This window comes from Falco biarmicus, chromosome 16 (assembly GCF_023638135.1).
Source record: "Falco biarmicus isolate bFalBia1 chromosome 16, bFalBia1.pri, whole genome shotgun sequence".
Taxonomy (NCBI): domain Eukaryota; kingdom Metazoa; phylum Chordata; class Aves; order Falconiformes; family Falconidae; genus Falco; species Falco biarmicus.
Genome location: NC_079303.1, coordinates 3,009,727 through 3,032,969, shown reverse-complemented (window position 1 = coordinate 3,032,969; position 23,243 = coordinate 3,009,727). Strand labels below are relative to the sequence as shown.

The following is a 23,243-nucleotide window of genomic DNA, read 5'->3' as shown; positions in this document are numbered from 1 at the left end:
CAGGTGGGGGCCACCCGGCGCCCCCTCCCCAGCCAGGCTGCTGGCCCTGTGGGGACACGGTGGCTCTGGGGAGGGTGCGGGGGGGGGGGGGGGGGGGGGGGGGGCTGGACTGAGGTGGCAGACCAAGGTGCTCCTGCCCTGCTAGGGAGTTTGAGCCCCCCAGGAGCGGCAGGTGGGCTTCCATGGGTGGCAGATGGTGGAAACATTGGAGCCAGGGGGGGCTTTGCCATGGGGGGGCTTTGTCACTGGGGGGCTTTGCCATGGGGGCCCCCCTGAGCCCCCTCGGGGTGGGGAGAGGGGAAGGGAGGCTGAGAGAAGGGGGGGAGGGGGGCTGGCAGCACACGGGGGAGCCTGGGGACACTGGGGACCCCTGTCACGGCCACCGGCTGGCCCAGGCGGGGCTGCCGGCTGATTGCCATCCACCTCCAGGGTGGCATTGTCACCTTGCGCGGCCAAGGAGCCGTGGGGTTGGGCCGGCGATTGGGTGGCTAAAAATGGCTCCCTAATCCCCGTGCTGATCTTTACCCCCCTCCTCCCCATCTGCCGTGACCTTCCTTCCAGCCGATGAGCAAAGCCAGCCCCGGCGAGAGGCAGCCAGGCCCCGGCGTCCCCCACATCCCAAAGGTACCGCCATGCCGCTGCCGGCACGTTCGGGGCCATGCCGGCTCCTGGCGAGGCGGGAGGTTGGCGTCGGTGGGTTGGCCGGGGTTTGCCGCGGCGAGGGTTGCCGGTGGCGTATGGCGGGTGACGGTGGCGGTGTCCCCAGGTGGCGGATGGGATGCTGGGACTCGGTGCACCCTGGCAGCACCGTCACCCCGAGCCCCCCTCCGGTGGTCCCCAGCTGGTGGTGGGCTAGAAATGGGTCCCTGCCCTGTGCCGGTGGCTTCTTGCTGGGAAATGAAACCTGCTCCGGCAGAGCGGCTCCGTGACCCATTTTAAGTGATTTCCAACATCTGCCAGATTGTGCCGAGTGGGGGCCACCATCCACCCCAGGTCCCCCCCCTCAAATTTCGGGTTGACCTGTTTTTCCTGGCCTCATGGCATCTCTGGCAGGGCAGGAAAGCAGCGTGGGTCCCACACATCCCTGCCTGGCTGCCTGCACCTCCTGGGGGGGGCTGGGGTCCGGTGTGAAACGGCAATGAGGGTCTGGCAGGGGTCTGGGCAGGGGTCTGGGCAGGGGTCTGGCAGGGGTCTGGCAGGGGGCAAAGCTTCTGGGGTCTCACGAGAGGTGGCACCGTGGGGCTGGTGGGACGCAGCACATGCCAGCCCTCGCATGGACCCGTTCTGTACAGTGCCCGTCACTCCCAGAGCCCACCCAGGGCTCCCAGGAGGCTTCTGGGGTGGGGGGACTTCTGGGGTGGAGGGCCTGCTGGCCCCACACACTGACTGTGGGGCCAGGGGTACCCCCAGGCTGCTGGGTCAGCTGCTCTCGGCTCAGGGCAGGGGGTCCCTCCAGCCCCCTATGGATGCATAAGGGAGGGCTGGGACCCCAGCCAGGACAGCCTGCGGGTGGGGGGGGCTGGCAGCAGCCGTGCTCGTCTTGCCCCCCGCCACCTCCCTGGGACACGTTTGGCATCATCTTACCCGGCAAGAAACGCAGGCTCCTGCTCCAAGCCCTCAGTCGAAGGGGTCCAGCCTGCGCCGGTAGCCCCCTGCCCAGCTCCCAGGTGCTCCAGGGCTGAGCTCACGGCAGAGCCCCCCTGAAGCTCCCTAATCCCACCAGCCGCAGGGGCGCGGCCGGGCACCCTGACACCCGAGCAGCTGGCAGGGAGCTGAAGCTCTGAAAGGTGGCTTAAGCTGAGCCTGGGTGCTGCCGGGGGGCTCTGCCTCCCCAGCTGCAGGCAGGCTCGGAGCTCAGCCCACCCCCCCACCCCCCAGCCCCTATTTGCCCCCAGGGTGTGAGCTCTGGAGGCACACGGGGCAACAAAGCTGTGGTTTTGGGGGTGCATTAGGGTGAGCAGGGTGGTCAGAGGGATTGATGCCTGTCCCAGGAAGCCGGAGGGAGCAGCGGGGTCCCTGTGGGGTGCATGGGGCTGGGGGTCCCGGACCCACCTGGGGGTTGTGCCTGCAAATTTCCAGCTGCTCAGGCAGAGCTGGAGGCTGTTGCAGCCCTGGGGCAGGAGGGGCTGAGGGATGCAACACATCCCGAGGTGCCTGGAGCTGCCTGGTGCCATCCTGGGGCTTTGCTACCGTTTTATCACCTCATTTCTTCCTCTCCCGGAGAACAGGGATGGAGCTGGGGGGACGACCCCGCACGCATGGCAGCCCCTGGGATGCTGCCACTATTGCAGCAACCCCTGGGAGAAATGCATCTCCTGGCTCATCCCACGGAGCAGGGGAGCTGCCCTTCTGCCTTTGCCCACCTTGTCCTGCCACGCTGCCCGCCTCTGCCCACATCTCCTCTTTGCTGCTCTTGCATCTGCCTTGGAAATGGCAAAGCAAGCGCTTCGCTAAACGGATTAGAGCTGCCCTGGCAGCCCCTCGAACTGCTCCCGCTTCCCTCGGCTCCCGTGCCGCCTTCCCCAGGCAAACCCCATCCCTAAGCCAAATATCTGGGGCAAGGCCATTGCTGCAGCACAGCTGGCACAGCTGGGCGACTGCACTGCTGGCCCCAGCCACAGCTCAGTGCCTCGCTGTGGCTCCTGACCCTGAAACCCTGGCTGAAGCCCTGAGGGTCCTTCCCCCCTCCTGGGATTTTGTGTTCCCTTTGCAGGAGCCCAGAGAAAACTGGAGATTTCATCAGTTACCGGTTCAGCTGATGGTGCTAACCCTGCCCTGGGGTCTGCACTGATCCATGATCCCCTCAGCCGGCGCTGAGCCCCTCCTCTCCAGCCTCTCCCCAGGGTGCGCAGCCGCTGAAGGGGCTGCAGCAGGATGGGAGCTGGATTTAACCGCGAAGGGATTGAGGAAGGCAAGCCCAAGGCTGCTGGCAGGCATCAGTGACGTGCACAGTGGCAGGCGAGGAAGGGAACATCAACGCCAGGGAAGTGCCTCTGCACCAGGGCCACATCCTGCAGCGAGCCAAAGCCTGGGTTTGGCTCTGTGTGGGACCCCCCTTGCTGGAAATCCTGTGTCCCCCACCCTGCTGGTCTCCCTGGCCATGCCAGGAGGCGATGCTGCTAGGCTGGGATGGAGCTGGGATGGAGCTGGGCTCCTCTGGCACAGCTCAGCAGAAGGAGGAGACCTTGGCGAGCGGCTCTGCCCAGGGACAGACTTTGTCCCCACAGGGTGGCCAGCCCGGCTGGTGTTTGTGCAACACCTCGAAGGCAAACACAGGACCCTGCCGCGCTTCCGCAGATGGGTCTTGGGGAAGGCGAGCCCGCATCCAGCTGGCAGCTTCCCCGAGGGGCCGAGCCAGCACCCAGCAGCCCTCGGCATGGCACAGCACAGGGAGAAGGAGGCGGTGAAGCTCCAGCACCACCATCGCTGCGGCCATGGGCAATACGTACGGGCTCCTCCCAGGCAGCTGCCTGCACCGTTTCCCAGGAAAAATGGAGCCTTTATGTCCCAACCCCATCCCCTTCCCCGGAAGGGCTTGGAGGATGCCCCAAGCCTGGTCACGAGCAGACAAGAAGGGGATTGTTTTGGTAGGAGTTGGGTTTCTGGCAGCACCTGCCCCATGCTGGGGCCCTCCACAATGGCTGCCTTTCTGCGTAATTGATGCAGAGCGGCCAATTATCCTCTGCTGCTAATTAAGGATGCAAAATAGCCCTGTGCTTGCTTCTCCCAGCAAGCCCAAGAGGACTCCTGGGATCTGCAGCACAACGTGGTGAGGGTGCAGCCTGGGCATGGGGCAAGCACGGGGGCACTGGCCCCATCCAGCCCCGCAAGCCCCAGCTCAGGCTCCTCTGCCCCTGACATCAGTGGGAAGGGGCAGCAGGAGGCCAGGGACAGGCTCAGGATGAGCAGGATGCTAGGATCCCACCCTACCCCCAAGCAGTATCCCCCAGAGTGCCCACAGGCAGGGGTCTCCCCCATTGCTCCCCACACCAGCCAGCTCAGCAGAAAGCACCATAACCAGGGGCTCTGCCATGATTTAGGAAACTCATTTTCCTTTCCTTGCTAGGGAGGCAGACGGGAGCAGGCCACGCGTGAAAATCCCCCCAGCATTCGTGCAAAGGCTGGCACTCGTGGTGGGGTGATGGGCAGAGCGGCTGATAGCTGGCGGCATTTCTCTCCTCTGCTGCCCGCACCGGCTCGCCGCGCAGGCAGGCTGCTGGCAGCTGCGCCAGCACGGTGTGGGCTCGTTTGCTCTGCTCCTCAGTTTGCTGCGGTGCTTGAAGAGCCATAATTTCAGAGCGGCAAGTGGCCCGATAAATCAGGGCTTATTTCGTGCCAATACTGGCTGCTGCTTCCCACAAGGAAACTCATTTTACAGAAGGTGAAATGACTTACCGCGGGAAATAGTAAGCGGTGGGATGGTGAGAGCCAGGGAAAAGTTCATCGTGGCCGAGTTTTTGGTGAAGGAACTGGCTGACGTTGTGGGAGCCTCGTGTTGTGGAGGCAGGGCTCCTGCTTCTACCAGCACCGAGCAGCTCGAGCTGCCAGGGAAGGAGATGTGAATTGATCTTACCTGTGTGGACCACACCTGCCACAAAGCTGGGTGGCAATGGGCTGTTAGCACTGGGACACCCCCCCCCGCCCCAAGTCATTGAGGTCCCTCTGTCACCCTACTCAGAGTGTTTGTCACCCAATGCTTGATGCAGAGCACATTTGCTTCTCTGCAGCGGGGATGTTGTCAGGGCAGAAGGCAGCTGGGACAGCCCAGCGGTACCTGCAGCCACCCTGCACTGAGAACTGCCAACTCATTGCATGGAAGGATCCTACCCAGTTAATCAGCACCCTTTGGTTTCTCGCCCTGAAATGCCAACGGGCAAAGATCTGCCTGCACCTGCAGGGACCGAAGTCCTTCCCCACTCCCGTGTCAGGGTTGGGGAGCATTCGATCGCCTGGGTCTTGAGCGCTGCTGCCAGCTACAGCTGGGCATGAAATATTTCGGGTGCCTTCCTGTCTGTCGGTGAGGGGGGAAGACAAGCTCGGATGGCACAAAGCTGGAAGGAGCCGGAAGGCAGGCAGGATGGTGAGCCCCACCGAGCTTCATTAAGCAGTCGAAGGTGCTCGTTAGGGGAAAGCTGAGCCGGCGCTGGAGGCCTGCGGAGCCCCCCGGGACTGGGTCACATTCTCTGGGCAACCCGATCCCGGCGGCAGCGGCCTGGCAGCCTCATTACGGCAGCTTCTGTGGGCAGCTTCGGTTACTTGGCTGGGAGCGCTCGTCTCCTGCCGGCTTTTAATTTCCCTGACATCACCCGTGAGCTGGGGAAATGCAGGCGCGGTGCGTTGGGACAGCTGGAGGGGGACAGCCTGTCTCCACCCTCACCCGCATCCTCCCAGCTCCCCACAAGCACCGGCTGGGGGGTGGGAGGGCTCCAGCCTCCTGCTCCCCCCTGGGACCCCCATCCAGTGCTAAGCCCTGGTGACCCTGGGCCGAACCCCCAGGGCTCGGGTGGGGGCAGATGGCAGTGGGGAGGGGGCTGCCGGGCTCCCTGGCCTCCAAGAAGCCTTAGGGGGGGTGCAGTCCCTGTCACCCCTCCTGCCCAGCCTCCCCGGGTGGGAAGGATTCTTCCTGCTTCTCCCGCCAGCCTGTTCCCAGCTGGCACATTTGGCAAGGAGGCGGCACCGGCTGCCTGTCTGAAGGCGTTTTGGGGTGTTTGTTTCTGCAAAAGCTGCAGCTCAGCCCTAACCCCCCCCCCACAGCACCTTCCTGGGACCGTGGAGGTGGCCGAGAGCCCGGGGAGGAGAGGAGGGAGTGCATTGCTCTGTCCTGTCCTGTGCAGGAGGGACAAGGACCCAAGGAGCAGCAGGATGAGGACCCCGGGGTATCCTCACTCAGCTCCCCAAAGAGCCCCCCAGCATGAAGGAGCCTGTTTGTGGCCCTGACAGAGTCCTGCAGTGACAGGCAGCGCTGCTGGGGCCAGACACCCACAGGCACCTGACCGCAGGGTCCTGGCACCCCACTGCCAGCCCCTTCCAGCCCCCCGCTGCTGGCCCCCCCGCGGTCATGCGGAGACCCTCACCCACAGCACAGTCCCCAGGCACCTGCCCCCGGTGCCAGGTGGGTGCTCAGCACCCACCAGACAGGGCTACCCCTCTGCATGGGGTGCTGCGCCCTGGGCAGGCTGGGTGCAGGTCAACTGGGGGGCTGTGTGCCCAATCCCCCGCCTCTATCCACCCCCCCACCCCCCCACCCCCGATGATTTTTGCAACCTTTGCAGGCAGCGGCTCCATCCCCGGTTGCCATGGCAACGGGAGGCTGCAGGCAGGGCGCGCTCCCGCGGCCGTGCGCGCCGCCGCTGCTGCCCGGCTGGTGCGGAGCGCAGCGCAGCGCAGCGCAGCCCGGCCCGCCGTGCCCCCCCCGGGCCCCCGCGGCCCCCGCCGCCCGGCCCAGGTAAGCGCCAGCCCCCGCGGGGCTTTGCCGGGGGCAGCCTGGGAAGGGGCGCCGGGGGGGTACGCTGTGGGGAGGGGGCTGCGTGGGGCCTCTGCGCAGGTGGGGATGGGGGTGCGGGGAGGGGGGCAGTGGGGGTGTGGGATGCTGGGTCGCTTGTGGGGGTGGAGAGAGAGAAGGGGGGGATGCTGGGCAAGGACTGGGCAGTATGGTGTAGGTTTGCACCCCCCTGGCAGGACACAGTGTCCCCTGGTCCCTTCTGCAAGCTGGGCAGGCTGGGGGGGGGACATGACCTTCACCCCCCCTGTGTGTCCGACAGGGTGCTGGGGCAAGGGACACCCGCTCTGCGACGCTGCTGCACTCGCGGCTTTGTGCCTCAGTTTCCCCAGCTGCAAATGATGGGGGGGAACTTGTGCCGTCCATGTCATCGCTAGCCCCCTGCCCCAATGAGTGCCTTCCCCCATCCCTGAAGCCCTTCCTTTTGCCATTGGCACCCCAGATTACCGCTTGCCCCCCCCAATCCCCCTGCTTTCCTACCCCCTCTTGGAGCCCCCTCTGGCTCCAAGTCTCCTTTGCCCGTCACAGACAGCCAAAATCCCGCTGTCCCCTCCGCACTGCCCTGCTCCTGGCAACCCCCGTTTGCTCCTGTCCCCAACCAGCCCCAGGTCTGTCCCGCCAAGGTACTGAGGATGGGACCCTCCCCCACCCCCTGGCAGCACGTGATGCTCTGGTCTCCCCCCTCCCCAATGCAGAAGTGAGGGGATGGCACCGCCGTATCCTCCGCCACTGTTGTTTGCTACTTCTTGGTTTAATTGCGAACCTCGAATTTGGGTTCTTGCCTAAACCCTGCTCCTGGGACCGCAAAAATCCCTGCTCGAGAGTCCGAGCATCCTTGTTTACAGTGGCAAGCTAAGGCGGCAGGCTGCGAAAAGCTGCAGAGCTGGAAGACACGTCAAAATCCCACAAGCTGTGGCTGAGCCCCGTCTCCCCCAGGCCTGAGCACACATGCATGGGGTCAACAACCCTGCTCCTGCACCTCACCGTGGTGCCCATCCACATTCCTGGCACATCCACTGTACCTGAGCTGGGCTGCGAGCTCCCCTGGAGAGAAACGCTTGCGTTATCTGCAAACGCCACGCATATTTCCAGAAATCTTTACACAAGGCTCAAAAAATCTTGAGAAGACTTTGATGGGTGCCCTGTGCTCGGAGTGGGGTAACTTTGGGGAGCACAGGAGGACGGGGAAGGTTTCTGCAGAGTGTGCACAAAATGCAAAACCGTTTGCTGCCAGGGCTTGGAGCAAATGCTCCTGCAACCTGGTGGCACCTATGGCACGTGGCCCCCACCCTGGCCAGCGAGGTGGGTGTCATCCCCCCCCGTCTGCAGGTGCGACATGTGGCTCCCGGTAATATTCCTGGATCATTGAACCTCCTTTGCAAATGCTCCAGCTTTGGGGAGCCTGCAAGCCCTGACCTGGCAGGGTCCTCCAGCAAGTCCCTGTTGCAGCCCCTGTTGCAGCTGAATGCCCCCCCGGCCAATCCTCAGATCCCCCCCCCGGTCAATGCAGATGACCCCGATTGAAATGAGGTGGCTGCCACAGGCGCATCCCAAACAGGATTCATTGGAAAAGTGGCTCCCAGAAGTTTCCCACTGTCACCTACTGTGCCACCTCCGGGGACCTGCCGCCCTCGGAGCCACCTCGTGCTGTGCACCGGGTCCAAGCCAGCAGCACGGAGCTGCCCTGGCCAGAATCCCATGGAGAAGCACGAGCCATACGGGGGACACACGCGTCCCCTCCCATCTGGCCACGGTTCTGGCCACGGTTTGGCTGGTTGCCCCAGGGCTCTGCCCCTGCTTGTGCTGCAGCCAGAGGGGTTTTGCAGTGGGATGCAGGATGGGGCCCTGGCGTGAACTGTTTGCAGGCTGCTGGCATGGAGCCGGCGGCTTGGGAAGGGTCCAGGCTCACCTCCTGCCTGGCCTTGAGCTGGGTTTGATATTGAGGGGGGAGGATGGGTGTTCAGGTCGCTCACACCTTCCAGGCTGCTCAGCCCTCAGCACTGGCTTCGGCTCTTCTCCTGCCTCCGGGAACCACAGCTGCCAGCGTGAATCAGCAGCACCCACTTAACCGTTTCCTCACAGGGTCCACATCGGCTCAGGCGCGGGAGAAGGTTCAGCCATCCCACAGCCAAACCCCTGTGCCCTCCTTGCTCCCTGGCTGTGCCCCTCGACAGCCCCACCTTTCCCTGCCCCAGCTCCGTGGGCTGCACAGATCAGCCCCGCTCCAGTGGGAAACCCGCAGCCACGCGGCTGGGTCAAAGCTGAGCAGCAAACCCGAACCAGACGGCAGCTCCTGCAGCTGCAAAGCCTCTTGCAAAGCACACCGGTGTCACCAGCTTCGCCCGAGGACCTGCCATCGTGCCGGGGGCATCTCGTCCCCCCTACTTGCCCATAACAGGAGCAGCACGTGGGCATTGGTACCCGCGGTGGATGCGGCGTTGAGGTTGGCGGCTGATGCAGCAGCACAGCAGCCCTGGGGGTGCCGCGGTGCAGTGGGAGATGCTGCTACCAGGCTCCCCTGGGTTTTCTTGGCCGTTTCTGGTCCATTTGTTTTTGCCACGAGTGGTTTTCATGTGGTGGTAGCAGTGGTGTGTCGTGGTGGCATCTATTTGATGCTGCACCCCTCCAACAGACCCTCGGCCAGCCCTGTGCCAAGATAAGGGAGAGCAAATGACCTTCCCTGTGGCCAAAAACCTGAACCCCGTGCTGACTTCCTCCCCCTAAACCCCTGCACTCATCCTCAGCCTCACGTGCTTACAAAAGAAGCCAAACCATAGCAAATATTTCATATTGCAACCCCATGGATGGTTTGGTTTGACAAGCCAGATCTGTCCCAGTGTTTAATTGCAATAAAACTGGCTCAGACCATTGGGTCCTTTCCAACTGCTGAGCCTCGGCTTTACTGCCGGGAGCCCCCGGGTAACTACAAGGCAACAGTGTGCAGCAAATTACCATCCCATCCCCAGCAAACACGCTCCGGCAAGCGAGGGTCCCCAGCACCCTCGGCTCGGGCAGCACTGGCCGGGCCAGGCTGCGGTTCCGTGTCAGGATGCTGCAGCTGTGGAAGGGTTTGCGCCAGGGAAATGTCGTGCGTTGCATCGGTTTGTGCTCGGGGTTGGTGTCGGGGAGCTCCCTGCTTGCTCTGATTCTTGCAGATGGAGCGCAGCTGCCAGCATGGCTTCTCCCTTCCCTGGATGCCTTCACCAATAATCAATCACCGACTCCCCCCGGTAGCACTTGCCCTCCCACAGCAGGGCTCATGCATGGTTACCATGAGTGTGACACTCCTGCCTCAGGGGATGGGGACGGGGATGGGACACAGGCTCGCTCTGTGCTCTGCTCCCCTCCTTGCAGCTTATCCGCCACCATCCTGCCTTGGAAAAGGGCTCTTGGCAGCAGGAGAACCCACAGCAGGAGGTCTGCAGCCCCTCCAAGCCCTGGTCCCCACCAGGCTCAGGCGATGTGCAAGCAGGCAGGAAGGGGACACATGCAGGCAGCTGCCTGTTCCCAGTATCACGTCCCCATCCCTGCTTTTTGGCTGTAGCAGGGGTGCTGGGGCCAGGGCAACCAAGAAACCTGGAGGGAGAGCAACGTGCCACCCCGCCGCAGCCTCCCCGGGGCCGGGGCTGGTGCCTGGCACCTCACCAGGGACCCCAAGGCCCAGGATGGGGCACCCCCATCCAACAGCGCACCCCAAGGCTGCCGCACTGGGGGTTTGCACATTTAATGGTGATGTTACAGCAAAGGCAAAGGGACCCAGGAGAGGCAGGGGCTCAGCTGACCCCCCTGGGGGACCTGGCTTGTCCCTCTCACCCTTGCCGGGTGCTGGGGAGCTGTGGGAGGATGGCACCGCAGATGCTGGAGCAGTGCTGGCCCAAAGCGATGGGCAGGGGACAACAAACCCGGGTTGTCCCTGCCTGCCTGGGGTCAGAACACCGCTGGCGAGGGCTGCCGGCTGTGGGATTACGGGCAGCTGCCCGTGCCAGCAGCGTCGGCAGCGCCAGCCCTCTGCATTGCAGCAGCCTCCTGCCTGCGCAGGGTCAGGGGTGAGCTGAGCTGTGGCAGTGCTCAGCGCCCAGCAGGCTGATGGGGAGCGAGATGCAGGGGGGCGGCTGCTGTGGGAGCAACCCAGGGGCACGCAGGGGCAGGAGCCGGGACCAAACTTCACCATCACTCGATGCCAAATGCTCTGCGGCTTCTCTTTGGCAACGTTGTGGAAATGTGGGGCTGGGGGGAGGGAAGCGAAGCCCCCCCCTCGGCTGTGAGTGCCAAAGCGGCAGCACATGGCTGGGGCTGGCAGCTCTCCATGCCGCGGCTTAGCCGCTGGCACTGCGGGCACCCGGCGTCACCGCCAGCCGCCTCGATGCGAAGCGATGGGCTGCGCTGGCGGGGCTGGGGCAGTGGGCATGGGGCTGGCACGTGCTGTGCCCGCAGCCGGCGTGGCCCAGCGGGGCGGGGGGCACACGCGCGTGTGGGGGGGTGCGAGGACAGCTGTGCATGGGGGTGCCCGGTAGGAGAGAGGCAACAAGGCGGCAGGGTTAGCTGGGAAGTGATGCAGAGCCAAAAATAACCCCTGGGCTGCAGCTCAGACCAGGTAATGGTGAGGAGCAGGAGCTGCGGCAGCCACGTCCCGCAGTGCCCCACTGCCTCGGCTGCTGGGGGCTGGGTGGGGGCTGGCCCACGCACCCATGGGTCCCAGGGTAGACCCGGCTGTGGGCGCGTTCCACCCTCCAGAGTCCCTTTCCCGGCTCCAGGCTGGGGCTGTCACCCCAAGGATGCCTTTGCTGTGCCAGCGCAGCCTCTGCAGTGAAGCAAAGAGCCCTGCGGGGTCCCCTGGGGGTTGTGCCACCGGGTGCTCAGCCCGTGGGTGTTTGGGTTGGGCACCTTCACGGGTGGGGAGGACAGTGGTTGTGCCGTGGGTGCCAGGCAGGCGTGGGTGCCATGTGCTGCCGGCTGCGGGGGGACGGTGCTGGCACTGCGCACCACCGCGGTCCCCCATCCATCTGCGTCTCGGCGGCTGAGCGAGGGACAGTCACGCGTTTATTTTTAACTGGCTGGGGAGGGCGGCGGGGATTGGTGCCTCCCTGGTTATATCACTAAATCCCTGCCAGGCCCTGTTAGTTCCAGCACAGCGAGCCCTGTGCCGCGCTCCAGTAACCGTTTCGGCCCCCTATCCTCCTGGGACCATGCCCTGCCCTGGCCCCTGGGCTCCTTGCAGCCAGCTGTGTGCACAGCTGGAGAGCGTGGGCACCCGACTATCCCCCACGGGTGGGCACCAGGGCACCAGGACCCCGTGCCCCCAGCCCTGCCCTCCCACCCCACTGCCCTCTCCCAGGTGCAGGGGGGGATGCAGGCGGCCGGGTCTCCCACTGCCTGCTCCACCTGCCCAGGTGAAGGACTGGTACGTAGGGATCATGGCCACATCCCGCTCCCGCAGCCCTTTTGGGGACAAAGCAGGAGAAAACTGGGGCAGTTCATGGCCACTTTGTCCCCATCCCGGTGGCAGATGCTATGCAGTACAGGCCCAGTGCTTTTCTGTGGGAGCACTGTCCAAATCCGGGGCAGGATGGGGATGACGAAGATGCTCATTGGCCACCATGGTCCCCTCTCCGTCTGCATGCGATGTCACCCACCATCCCCATTCCCAGTCCTGGCTCTCGGCAAAGCGGCAAAGGGTTAAGCCATGCAGCGGGGCCACGTGACGCTCCGGGGATGCCGTTTTTCTGAAGATCAGGATGGATTAGGGTGGAATATCAGGACGAGAATTTCTTCAGGCGTTGCATCCCTCCCACAGCCCTGCCATGGCCCCTCGTGCAGCAGCTCCCCAGGGAACGTGGTGCTGAGCCAGGCCCCCGGCCGGTGAGCTCCCCACGATCCTCCCTCCCAGCACCCAGCACAGCTGCCTTTGTGGGGGCTGGATGGCACCAAGGGGGTGGCGCGTGGCGGGCACTGGATGAGTCCAGAGCTGGAATGGGCACCATCCCCATCGCCATCCCCTGTAGCCAGATGCTTGTCCTGCAGCGCTGTGGGCAGGAGGGATGGGGGTCCCCTGCTCACCCCCCCCCCCCCCCCCATGACTCCCCCCTCTTCTCCCCTCAGTGCATGAGGCTGGTGTTTGCGCAAGAGCCACCCAGCACCCGCACTGACGCCCAAGGCAGCGCCGGGAGCCATGTCGGGTTCCTACGACGAGTCAGCAGCGACGGCGGAGGAAACAACTGACAGCTTCTGGGAGGTGAGTCCTGGCTGTCCTCTCCTCCCGCGGGGCCCCTGCCACTGTCACTGCATCCCAGGGTGTACCCCAGGCTGGGGGGGACAATGCTGCCCTCCCCTCCCGCAGTGAGCTGTGCCTGCAGGCATCCCTGCCATGGTGGTTTGGGTGTCTGAGCTGGCTGTGCTGGAGGTCTCAACCTCAGCTGTCCCCGAGGGGCACAGAGCAGTGGAGGGGACCAAAAGGAGTTGGGTTTGAGCACCCCCAAGACAAAAGCACCATCCCTGCACCCCCAAAGTGGCCAGTGCCCCCCTTGTCCCCACCCCAGGACAGCTGGGGCTGAGCTGGGCAATCCGGCCACAGCTCCCACACCTGCCTGTCCCCATCCCCATCGCCATCCCCATCCCAGGTGGGGAACTACAAACGCACGGTGAAGCGGATTGATGACGGGCACCGGCTCTGCAATGACCTCATGAACTGTGTGCACGAGCGGGCCAAGATCGAGAAGTCCTACGCCCAGCAGCTCACTGACTGGTCCAAGCGGTGGAGGCAGCTCATTGAGAAAGGTACCATGGCTTCCACAAGGTCCCCATGGGTCCCCGTGCACTGTCACAACTTCATCTGATAGAGGCGGAGAGGGTAAGGGCTGTGGAGTGACACTTGGCTGTCCCCTCTGCCCCCCAGGTCCCCAGTATGGCAGCCTGGAGAAGGCATGGGGTGCCATCATGACAGAGGCGGACAAGGTGAGTGAGCTGCACCAGGAGGTGAAGAACAGCCTGCTGAACGATGACTTCGAGAAGGTCAAGAACTGGCAGAAGGACGCCTACCACAAGCAGATCATGGGAGGCTTCAAGGAGGCCAAGGAGGCTGAGGATGGCTTCCGGAAAGCCCAGAAACCCTGGGCCAAGAAGCTCAAGGAGGTGAGAGGAGAAGCGCAGCATGTCCTGGAGCATCTCCCAGCTCCAGCTCTGGGTGCCCTGTCCAGGCTGGGAGAGCCAGGTGGCAGCTCCCTGCAGCAGAGGGATGGGCAGGGGGCTGTGACTGCTGCTGTGACTGCTACTCTGACATCCGTCTTCTCCTCTCCTCTCTCCTCTCCTCTCCACAGCTAGAGACAGCTAAGAAAGCCTACCACCTGGCGTGCAAGGAGGAGAAGCTGGCCATGACCCGGGAAGCCAACAGCAAGGCGGAGCAGTCCAACACCCCCGAGCAGCAGAAGAAGCTCCAGGACAAAGTGGAAAAGTGCAAGCAAGACGTGCAAAAGGTGCGAGCGGCTGCTCTGATTTCACCCACAGAGGCTCAATCTGGGCTCCCCAGTGTGGTGGTCCACAAACCGGACCCTCTCAGCACCCTCTGGGGTGCTTGAGGTGTAACCCTGATACCCTCCTGTGCCTTTGCAGACTCAGGAGAAGTACGAGAAGGTGCTGGACGAGCTGAACAAGTGCACCCCGCAGTACATCGAGAGCATGGAGCAGGTCTTTGAGCAGTGCCAGCAGTTTGAGGAGAAGAGGCTCAACTTCCTCAAGGAAGTGCTGCTGGACATCAAGAGGCACCTGAACCTGGCCGAGAGCAGCAGGTAGGTGCCTCCTGGTCTGGCTGGGCAGAAAGTGCCTGTGTGAGGTCTCCTTGCACTGCCTGGAAAGCAAACCAAGCTCTGGAGGGACCAAGTGCCTCCAGCACAGCCCAGCCCCCGCAATACAAGGAAGAGGGGTTTCTAGCCAACATGATGGTCACTAAGAGGTACCAAAGTGGCAGGAGGGCTGCACAGGAGCCAGGTGCTCCCCAGTGCCTCGTAGGAGGTGACACAACCTGGGCACGTCCCCACCCCATCCCCAGGTCACCCCTCTTCCACCTGCAGCACCCTGACCCACGTCTCTCCCTGCAGCTACGCCAACGTCTACCGGGAGCTGGAGCAGACCATCCGCCTCTCGGATGCGCAGGAGGATCTCCGGTGGTTCCGCAGCACCAGTGGCCCTGGGATGCCCATGAACTGGCCCCAGTTTGAGGTGAGGCTGGGCACCCTGGCCAGGGTGCTGGCAGCCCCACGGGGCAGCTGGGCGCTCAGGGGCTGGTTGCTCTGTGCTTGCAGGAGTGGAACCCGGACCTGACGCACACGATAACACGGAAGGAGAAGCAGAAGAAGGGCGAGGGGGTGACCCTGACCAACACCAGCAGCACGGGCGAGACGGGGGCACTGGCGGGCGAGCGTGGGAGGTGAGGGGCGGCGAGGAGGGGAGCGGCATGGCGTTTGTCTGTGCAAACATTGCCAGCGCTGTGGGGACAGGCAAGGGGATGTGGGCTTTCCTGGGTGACAGCCACCGTTACGCTCTGTCCCCTCTCTGTGCCTTGCTGGGCTGTCGTGAGTGGGGTGGTCGCTGCAGCTCCCACTCCCCTGTAACCTCGGGAAAGCTGCGGGGTCCTCCTGGCAGCACAGCACCCCGCCATCCCCCTGCCTGCACTGACAGCCCCTCTCCCTCCTTCGCCCCCACCCCAGCGTGAGCAGCCACGACCGTGGGCAGACCTACAGCGCCGAGTGGTCCGACGACGAAGGCAGCAACTCCTTCAACACCAGCGAGGCCAATGGCGGCACCAACCCCTTCGATGAGGAGTCAGTGGGGAAGGGCGTGCGGGTGCGGGCTCTGTACGACTACGACGGGCAGGAGCAGGATGAGCTCAGCTTCAAAGCAGGTACAGTCCATCAGCGGTGCTGGGTCAGCCAGCGCTCGCCTGCTGGAGCTGCGGGTCGCCCACATTTTGGTGTGAAATCCCTCAATTTCTGACTTATCCCAGCCCTTCAAAAAGCTGAACTGGCAGAGAGGGGAAGGCACAAGCTGAACCCAAACCCAGGTGGGACCGGAGAGGTGGTGGGACAGGGTACATGAGGTCTCATGGGTCACCCCTTCTCTTTCTACCCTGCAAACCGGGGTGCTCAGCATCAGTCCTAGAAACACTCAGCAGCTCCATCCAAGGGAGAAACGGGGTGGTAGAAGAAGCTCCACCACCTGCAATGAGCTCTCCCCTTTCCACCTTCCTCTCCAGGTGATGAACTAACCAAACTCGGTGAAGAAGACGAGCAAGGGTGGTGCAAAGGGCGCTTGGACAACGGGCAACTAGGTCTCTACCCTGCCAACTACGTGGAGGCAATCTAAGTCTTGTGGTGTGCTCCTCGTTGCCGTCAGCAGATAAAACCACCCTCCGTTGTCTCCATCTCTCCACCAGCCAACCAGCCATCTTGCCGTCTGGTCCTTCACTCCTCACACTTAGAGATTCAGACATATTTTCCGACCAAGCTTTTATTTTTTTAAGAGTTGTCTCCGAAGAGTATTTTGCATAGTCGCTTTCTTCTTCTTCTAAGATAACGTGAAGCGAAAGATGACGTTGTCCGTTCGTCTACGTTAGTTGATTTATTTTTTTTTTTTTTCCGAGCGAAAAAAGCCGATACCTCAAGATCTTGAAGCCCAACCAGTGAGAGCTCCTGATTGGTTGGTTTTTAAAGATACTGAAATCATGAGCCGCCTTCTGATTGGCTGGAACTGTTCCAAAATGCACGGCGCTGATGCTCCTGGGACCAATCAAATTCACCCCAAAAAAACCTGAGAGGGATTGGAGTCCGACACCAATTTTTTTGGTGTTTCCATGTTCTTCTCCCTGGTTCATCCTCCCCCCCCACTGGAAGGGGACAAATGTCCCCTCCTGCCCCACGGCCACCCGGCCCCATCCGCAGGCAGGTCCCTGGGCAAGGATGGTGGCAGATGGAGATGTCCGGGTGTGGTGGGACCAGCCCTGCCATGGAGCTTGGTGGCATCTCCTCAGCTTCCTCCTCCTCCTCCTCCTCATGGCTGGGCTGTCAACGTGTCTGGAGCAGGCGCAGGCTCCCGAGCTGATGCCCGGTGTGTGCTGCAGGGAGCAGCATTGCCCTTCGTGAGGGCAGTTATCCAGGCACACCAGATCCAGGGTGAGATGGCCCTAAAATCCAGCGCTCCCAGGAGCCATCGCAGCCCAACGCTGCTGGAAGCACCTTCACACCCAGCCTGGGGCAGCGGGGACCAGCCTGGATGCTGCTGGGGATGGTCCCCATCTTCCCCCATCCTGAAGAGAGGCAGGAGCAGAGCAGGGATGGAGGCAAGCACCGTCCAGCCTTGCACAGTGCCAGCAGGACCCACAGCCAGGTGGAGGATGAGGAGGGCTTGGTGCAGGCAGCAGACCCCACCTGGGCAGCAAAGCGGCTGCCTGGTGAGGACGGTGGAGAACAAGACACGCCAAAGCAGGGGAACGGCTGCAGCCTTTGCCCTTTGCTTTTCCCCAAGGGGCTCTACCCCTCCTGCGCTTGGGCTCTGCAACGGGCCACAGCATGGACGGGATCCCCTCAGCACCCATGGGTGCTGCCGCCCAGCACGGTCACCCCAACCCCGCTGCCCCAGGCATATTTTCCATCCTGAGCTCTTCCCTATGGCTCATCTCTCATTTTTTTCCACACCATCACCCTTACTTAGCAGCATTGATGCCATCACCTTCCTGCACGCTCCTCTCCTACCCCCTCCGTTGGTTCGTGAATTTTTTGGCCTCGGGGATCAAGTGTTCTCGCAGAGGCAGGAGATGCACCATGTGCTGGGCACGGTGGGTGACAGCCACCCAGCCCAACGTCCCCTGCTAGGTACGCAAATAGGAAAAAAAATAAACAACCAGAAAAAAAAAAGTCAGAAAAAAACCCAACCAACCACCTGTCTCAGCAATGCACCCCGGTTTTTTGTACATTGATTGTGTAATTTAAGAAGTATATATATAATATATATATATATATATCTCGTGATTGTATTACCGTGGATACAACAAAAAGCAGCAAGCGAAAATAACTGAGCTCTGTAAGCGTCCTTCGGGTCTGGGTCCTCGTTTGCCTCCATGCGTCACTCTTGCCCCCCGTGGAGGTGGCTGTTGGGGTTCAGGGACCCCCCCAGGGTGGGCACTCAAGCCCCCTGCACCCCGGGGAGCTGCAGCTGCTGTAACCCCAGGGAGGGACACCCTGACCCTGAGGCTTTGGGGTGCAGCAGGATGGGGGCTCGGATGCATTGCTGGGGTCCTGGGGGACAAGGGGGCTCTGGGGTGGGGGGAGCAGCCGCTGCCTTTGGGGATTCCCGTGCCAACACGCTGAGCAAAGCCCCGGGAAGCTCATGGGGGGATTGAAGAAAAAGAAGGTTTGGGGGTCATCCCCAGCACCAGCAAAAGCAGCAGCCCCTGACCCAGCACTGCCCCCCACCCTGGGAAGGGGGAGCCGGGGATGCCCAGCAGGGAGCTGACGCTGGCAGAGGGGCCGGAGCCTCCTGGGCTCCCTACGAGCCTTCAAACCATTTGGAAAAATGATTTGCATGTCACCCATCCCTCTCCCCCGCCCAGAGAGCTGGGGCAGCCCCACAGAGAGCAGTGGGACCCTCCGGGAGGTGTGTGTGGAGGCACTCCCTGGGCTCTTAATGGGGAGGGGGCAGAGAAAAGGGATTTATTTCCCCTTATTTAAGGGCTGGAGCTGGAAGGGGCTTGGGGAGAAGCGCTGGCTGCCAGCCCCACAGAAGTGGGCAACTTCTGCTGGATCAGATCCCCTTGTCTGTGGGGGCACCGTGTTCTTGGGTGCCCCCTCCCCAGCTTTCCTCACCATTTAACCCTTCCAGCTCACCTTCCCCACAGGGACGTGCAACCCCCTGCCTTCACATGAGCTCTGGGGCACCAGCACCCGTCCTCCTGCTGCTCCTCGCACCGGCACAGGAAATCACAAGACACATTTAAGCTTGTTTTTCTTCCCCATTTCTTTTTTTGGGGGGGGGTTCCCCCCCTTTTCCAGAGCCCAAGGCAGTTTTCCTCCTTCCCTTGCTCTTCTCCTTCCAGCTGCCCTCCATCCCTCCAGCTGGGATGCTTGCAGGGCTGGCCACAGCGCGTCCGTGCCTCTGCCGTGTAAACAGTATGAAACAGGCAGAAGGGAAAGAAAAAGGCAGGAGCTGTCACAGGCAGCTATTTTAAGTTAAAAACAAAAGAACAAGAACCAAGTGGGTTTTTTTTCTTTTAAACTCCCATAAAGCACCTCATGGGTACCCGGGCTGCCCATCTATTCTTGTCATTTGAACCTAAACCACGATTTGCTGCCAGCCAAAACCAAAAAGCAAATAAACAAATAAAAAAATTATAATATAAAAGATCAGCATCGCCAGGTAACTCAGACTCTTGTGAAATATGCAGTTTAAGCAATGCCCAGTTTGCTGTCCCCATCCGGGCTCTGTGGGTTGCGTTTCAGATTTACTGTCCAGAGGGAAATGGCATGCCATCTCCCTTTTCCCAAACTCTGGAATCAGGCAGTCCAAATAAAATCCAAATCAAGGGAAGAGGCCTGTGTCAAGGACGTGGAGGCTTCGGGGGCCTCTGAGTGGCCCTGTGCCCCCCGCTTGGGGGACCCCCCAGTCCTGCAGGGATGCTCCAGCATGCACAGCCCCTGTTCTACAGCTGCTCCCTTTGCAAAATGCCCATTTTCAACCCCAAATCCCTGCGGAAGAGGGAAGCTGAGCATGTCCCGGAGCAGGAAGCCAAGGGGGGATGCACCCATGCCAAGGGGGTGCTGGTGGCCCCCAGGGGCAGGGTTACCCTGCACCCAGCTCCCACGGCAGGCAGCAGCCCTGGGTGCTGCGGTGCTGCTGGTGCCAGGCTGCTCCAGCACCGTCAGGTCAGCGTGGCCCCAGCCAAGGGCAGCTGTGGGTGCCCTTGTCCCTGTGGGTGCTATTGTCCCAGCTCACGCCTGGGCTTTGTCCTCCCCGAACAATGGCTGGGGTGAAGCCACCCACAGCCAGCACCCAGGAGGGAGGGGGGGAGGGAGGGACGAGCCCGGCTGCCTACGCCCAGAGCTCAGGCAGCCCCTTTCTTTGCAGCTGAGGGTTGAGAGCCCCCCACCACGCTGCCCCCCACCCTGAACAGGGCTGAGGGCCAGGAGCTGCTTGTTGGGGTAAATCCAGAGCTGCCCCACTGCATCCAGGGGGTCACTGCTGATGGGCACCAGGGCAGCCGGTCCCACAGCCAGGCTCTGGCTGGAGGGGAGCGTGGCCCCCATGGTGTCATGTCCCCCCCAGAGCAGCCCTAGGGCATGATTCCAAGGGGATATCAAAGTCTCCTGCTGGGATGTGCCCTTGGCTCCTGTGCCCTGATGATGCCCTGGGGCTGCAGGTGAGAGGACAACATGCCAGGGGGCAAGAGACCTGGGGGCAGCACTCCTGCATCGCCCAGCCCCTCCCCTGGGTGACCCCAACGAATCTCCCACCTTCAATCCCTGCCAAAGGGCACCAGGGTTGTGGGGAGCCGCATGACAACCACAGATTCATCTGCCTTTATCTGCCCCTGATCAACCCCATATCTCCTCCACCAGCCCCAAATTCCGTGCCCATCCTCCCTGGGAGTGCTGACGGGAGTCGAGGGCTCTGCACGGTCCTTGCCCCACACCAGGGCACATTGGTGGGGGTGCCTTAGCTGGGGGCTCATCCCTCCCCTCCAGGGGGTGAGAGGGGTCCCACGGTCTGTTGCCAGCAGGTCCAGGGGGGGTTGAGCCTCTCAGCATCCCAGCTGTGGTCCTTAGCGCTGTAAGATGGTTTCTGTGGCTGGGAGGCAGAGGGCAGCGGCAAAGGTCCCCTGTCCCTCCTGGGGCTCAGCCTGTCCCGCCGCCGCTGCTCACACCGGGTGGACAAACTGGTAGACGAGGCGCTGGGAGATGTCGGGTTTCCGGATGATCCCTTTCTTGTAATACTGCCGGATGGAGCGGCTCAGCTTGTCGTAGTTCATGGCCGGGCGGTTCTTCCTGATGCCCCACAGACGGGCCACTTGTGCCGAGTCCTCGATCTTGAAGATTCCTGGGAGGAGAGTGGGGTACGGGGGGGGTTACAGCCTCACTTGCCACCACCCCACACACACCCCCCCCAGCACCCATCCCGGGGCTGCCAAAGCACCCGCCCAACCCACCTTTCTCCTTGTTGAGCCAGCGGATGAAGCGGCCGTAGTTGTGGGGTTTCAGCAGCAGCTCCTTGAGGAACTGCCAGAGGTGGATGGGTTGGCCGGCGCAGGACGAGTCCACCTCACTGTCCGCCCAGCCGGCATCACCTCCTGCCGCGGGAAGGGACGGGTGAGATGCGGGAGGAGAGAGACCTCGCTGCTTTGCACCATCCTGGGGACCCACAGGGGTCCTTATCGGACATCCCGGCTCGATGCCTGTGGGTCTCCGGGGACTCAGCCCAGGCACTGGCTCTGGAAGCATCGCTTTGCTTGGAGCTGGGAAAACAGCTCGGTTCTGCCCTTGCGCAGCCCCAAAGGTCTGCGCAGGGTGTGAGACGGGGCCAGTGGGGGTCTCTACACCTTGCAGACAGCCTGGGGGCTGCATGGGGGCAGAGGGGATGCAGCCACTCAGGGGCTGCTGCAACGTTCCAGGTCATGGCGATGGAGCAGGCAGCGACCTCTCAAATACCCCGGACCTGCGCCAGGCAGAAGCAAGGTCAGTGGAGCTGAGCCCACACAACACTCACCACAGTATCTCTCACCTCCTGGGGTGGCTTTTTCCTTCATCCAGGCGGCTGGAAGGGAGGAGTGGGTAGTCAGAGGGGCATCTCCAGCTGCACAGCATCGCCCATCTTCCCCCGCTCCCTCCCAGTCCCTGGCACCTACCAGACTTCCAGATGTCGAGGTGGGCGTGCAGGATGTCCCCGCAGGCAGGGGAGCGCTGGCAGAACTGCTCCTCAGACATGGCACACAGGTCTTTTCCCGACAGTTCCTGGAAGGACTTCCCGATCTGCGGCAGTCGGTACTGGTGCTCCGTCCACAGGATCCACTTCTGCACGTTGCCGGGGCTCCAGTCCACGGGGTCTGGGGGCAGAGGGTGAGCGTGGCCAGCGACAGGGAAAATTCAGCTCACCCCAGGCAACCAGTCCCAGCATCACCACCTGGATGGGAGCATCCCACCCTCACCCTGCCCTGGTACCCCAGGGACAGGCCCATCCCCTTGCCACCTCCTTCACTTTGGGGTGCTTCATCCAGCCCCACTTGCTCCCTGCACCATCCCAGGGGACAAAGGTGCTTCAGGGGAGTGGGTGGCAGAGCCTGCACAAACATTCCGAGACTGCCTGTGTCACAGCAGCGATGCCCAGGGACAATCCCCCAGGGATGCCCAGTGGCAGTGATGCCCAAAGATGCCTCAGCAATGCTCTACGGCAGCAATACCCCAGGGAACTCGGTCCTGGGTTGTCCTGCTCCCCTCACACCCAACCCCATGCCCAGCTCGGCTAGGGCCAGCTGGCTCCAGGCTGTCCAAAACACCACATGCTCTCCCGCCCGTTCCTAATGTCCCAGAGGAAACAGGATAGAGAGAAGGAAAATCAAAGTCTGACTGTCTGCTCCTTGCTGCTGCACACCCTCCCCAAGATGTGTGCAAGGTTAGAAGCACCTCGGTAAGGATGCCCTGGGAGGAGAAGGGACCCAGCACACGGGAGGGGACGGGCTCAGCGTTGGGTTGATGTGTCCCTGCACCTCCCTGGCTCTGCACAGCACCCTGCACCCAGCACAGTAAAGCTCTGCTAACCCCCTCCTCAGCTTACCCCGAGCCCCTGTGGCTGCAGGGGCATTTTGCTGGCATCCCTGGGCGTTAGCAAACACTCCAGCCCTGGAGTGATGCTGTGGGGAGCCAGGTAGCAGCCACGCTCCCCCACACCCCAGCACCTGGTTGCAACCCCCCAAGATGCAGTATGGCTTTAGCATCCCTCCCTGACCGCATCCCACGGCGGGACCGATCCTGCCTGCAGCCCCCGCGGGGAGGGCTGTGGGGGCACCCACCTGCGGCGATGTTGAGGAGCTTGCAGGCCGTCTCGATGTCCTTCAGCACTTCGCCCACCACCATGCTCTGCACCTGCTCCAGCGAGTGCTCCTCCAGGTGCAGGCTGGCCTGCAGGTCCCCCTCGGGCCCCAGCCCCAAGCCCTGGCTGTCAATGATGGGACATTGTTCCGGCTCCTTCTGCGCCTCCCCTCGCCCCCCCTGGGTGCCGCTTGGGGATGGTTCCCCCATGCCCTTGGTGGCCCAGGCGATGTCCTCCGAGTAAAGCATGTCGAAGTAGTGCAGGCAGAAAGCAGGCAGGGGCTGCTCGGGGGTGGCAGGGGGGCTGGGGCTGTCCGGGCAGCCCCAGCTCCGGGTGTCGGGGTCCCACGGGGTGGGCAGCAGGGCAGTGTCCGGCCGGGCGAAGCGGTGGAGGGGCAGAGTGGTCAGCCCAGGGCTGGCGCTGCTCATCCCTCTGCTCAGCGCCAGCTCCAAATCTGCCGGAGAGGAGGAGAGAAGGAGAGGAGAGGCTCACCCCAGCACCGATTCCTGCCTTCCCGCCCAGCGGTCAGGCACAAAGGGAGGAACTAAGCCTGTTAGAGAGGAAAAAAAACCTCCAAAGAGACCCCCAGCACCCTGCGAGCCCCTGGATGAGCGCAGGCTGGGGGTCACCCATGGGGCTGGGGGGCTGTCCTGGCTTTGGGAGGACAAGGAGCCTGGGGGAC

At 62.7% G+C, this 23,243-nt stretch overlaps 2 protein-coding genes across 4 annotated transcripts; one reads left to right on the top strand and one right to left on the bottom strand.

Annotated features, from left to right (window-relative positions):
* Positions 1–434: 434 nt before the first annotated feature.
* PACSIN1 (protein kinase C and casein kinase substrate in neurons 1) lies at positions 435–17,449 on the top strand. 3 transcript variants are annotated; one of them, XM_056361935.1, is made up of 10 exons: positions 435–624; positions 12,599–12,731; positions 13,117–13,273; positions 13,392–13,627; positions 13,813–13,968; positions 14,105–14,280; positions 14,590–14,710; positions 14,794–14,918; positions 15,199–15,392; positions 15,744–17,449. In XM_056361935.1, the coding sequence occupies exons 2-10, from the start codon at positions 12,669–12,671 to the stop codon at positions 15,851–15,853; spliced, it is 1,338 nt and encodes a 445-aa protein (XP_056217910.1). In that variant the 5' UTR covers positions 435–624; positions 12,599–12,668; the 3' UTR covers positions 15,854–17,449. The 3 variants fall into 3 exon arrangements, with proteins under 3 accessions (XP_056217910.1, XP_056217911.1, XP_056217912.1); XM_056361936.1 differs by lacking the exon at positions 435–624 and adding an exon at positions 6,305–6,445; XM_056361937.1 differs by lacking the exon at positions 435–624 and adding an exon at positions 12,240–12,358.
* A 382-nt stretch (positions 17,450–17,831) lies between these two features.
* Positions 17,832–23,013, bottom strand: SPDEF (SAM pointed domain containing ETS transcription factor). The gene is made up of 5 exons (XM_056361938.1): positions 22,542–23,013; positions 21,381–21,578; positions 21,242–21,289; positions 20,685–20,825; positions 17,832–20,575 (listed from the first exon to the last, which is right to left on the bottom strand). Exons 1-5 carry the CDS (start codon positions 22,987–22,989, stop codon positions 20,397–20,399), a joined length of 1,014 nt encoding a protein of 337 aa, XP_056217913.1. The 5' UTR covers positions 22,990–23,013; the 3' UTR covers positions 17,832–20,396.
* Positions 23,014–23,243: the final 230 nt, after the last annotated feature.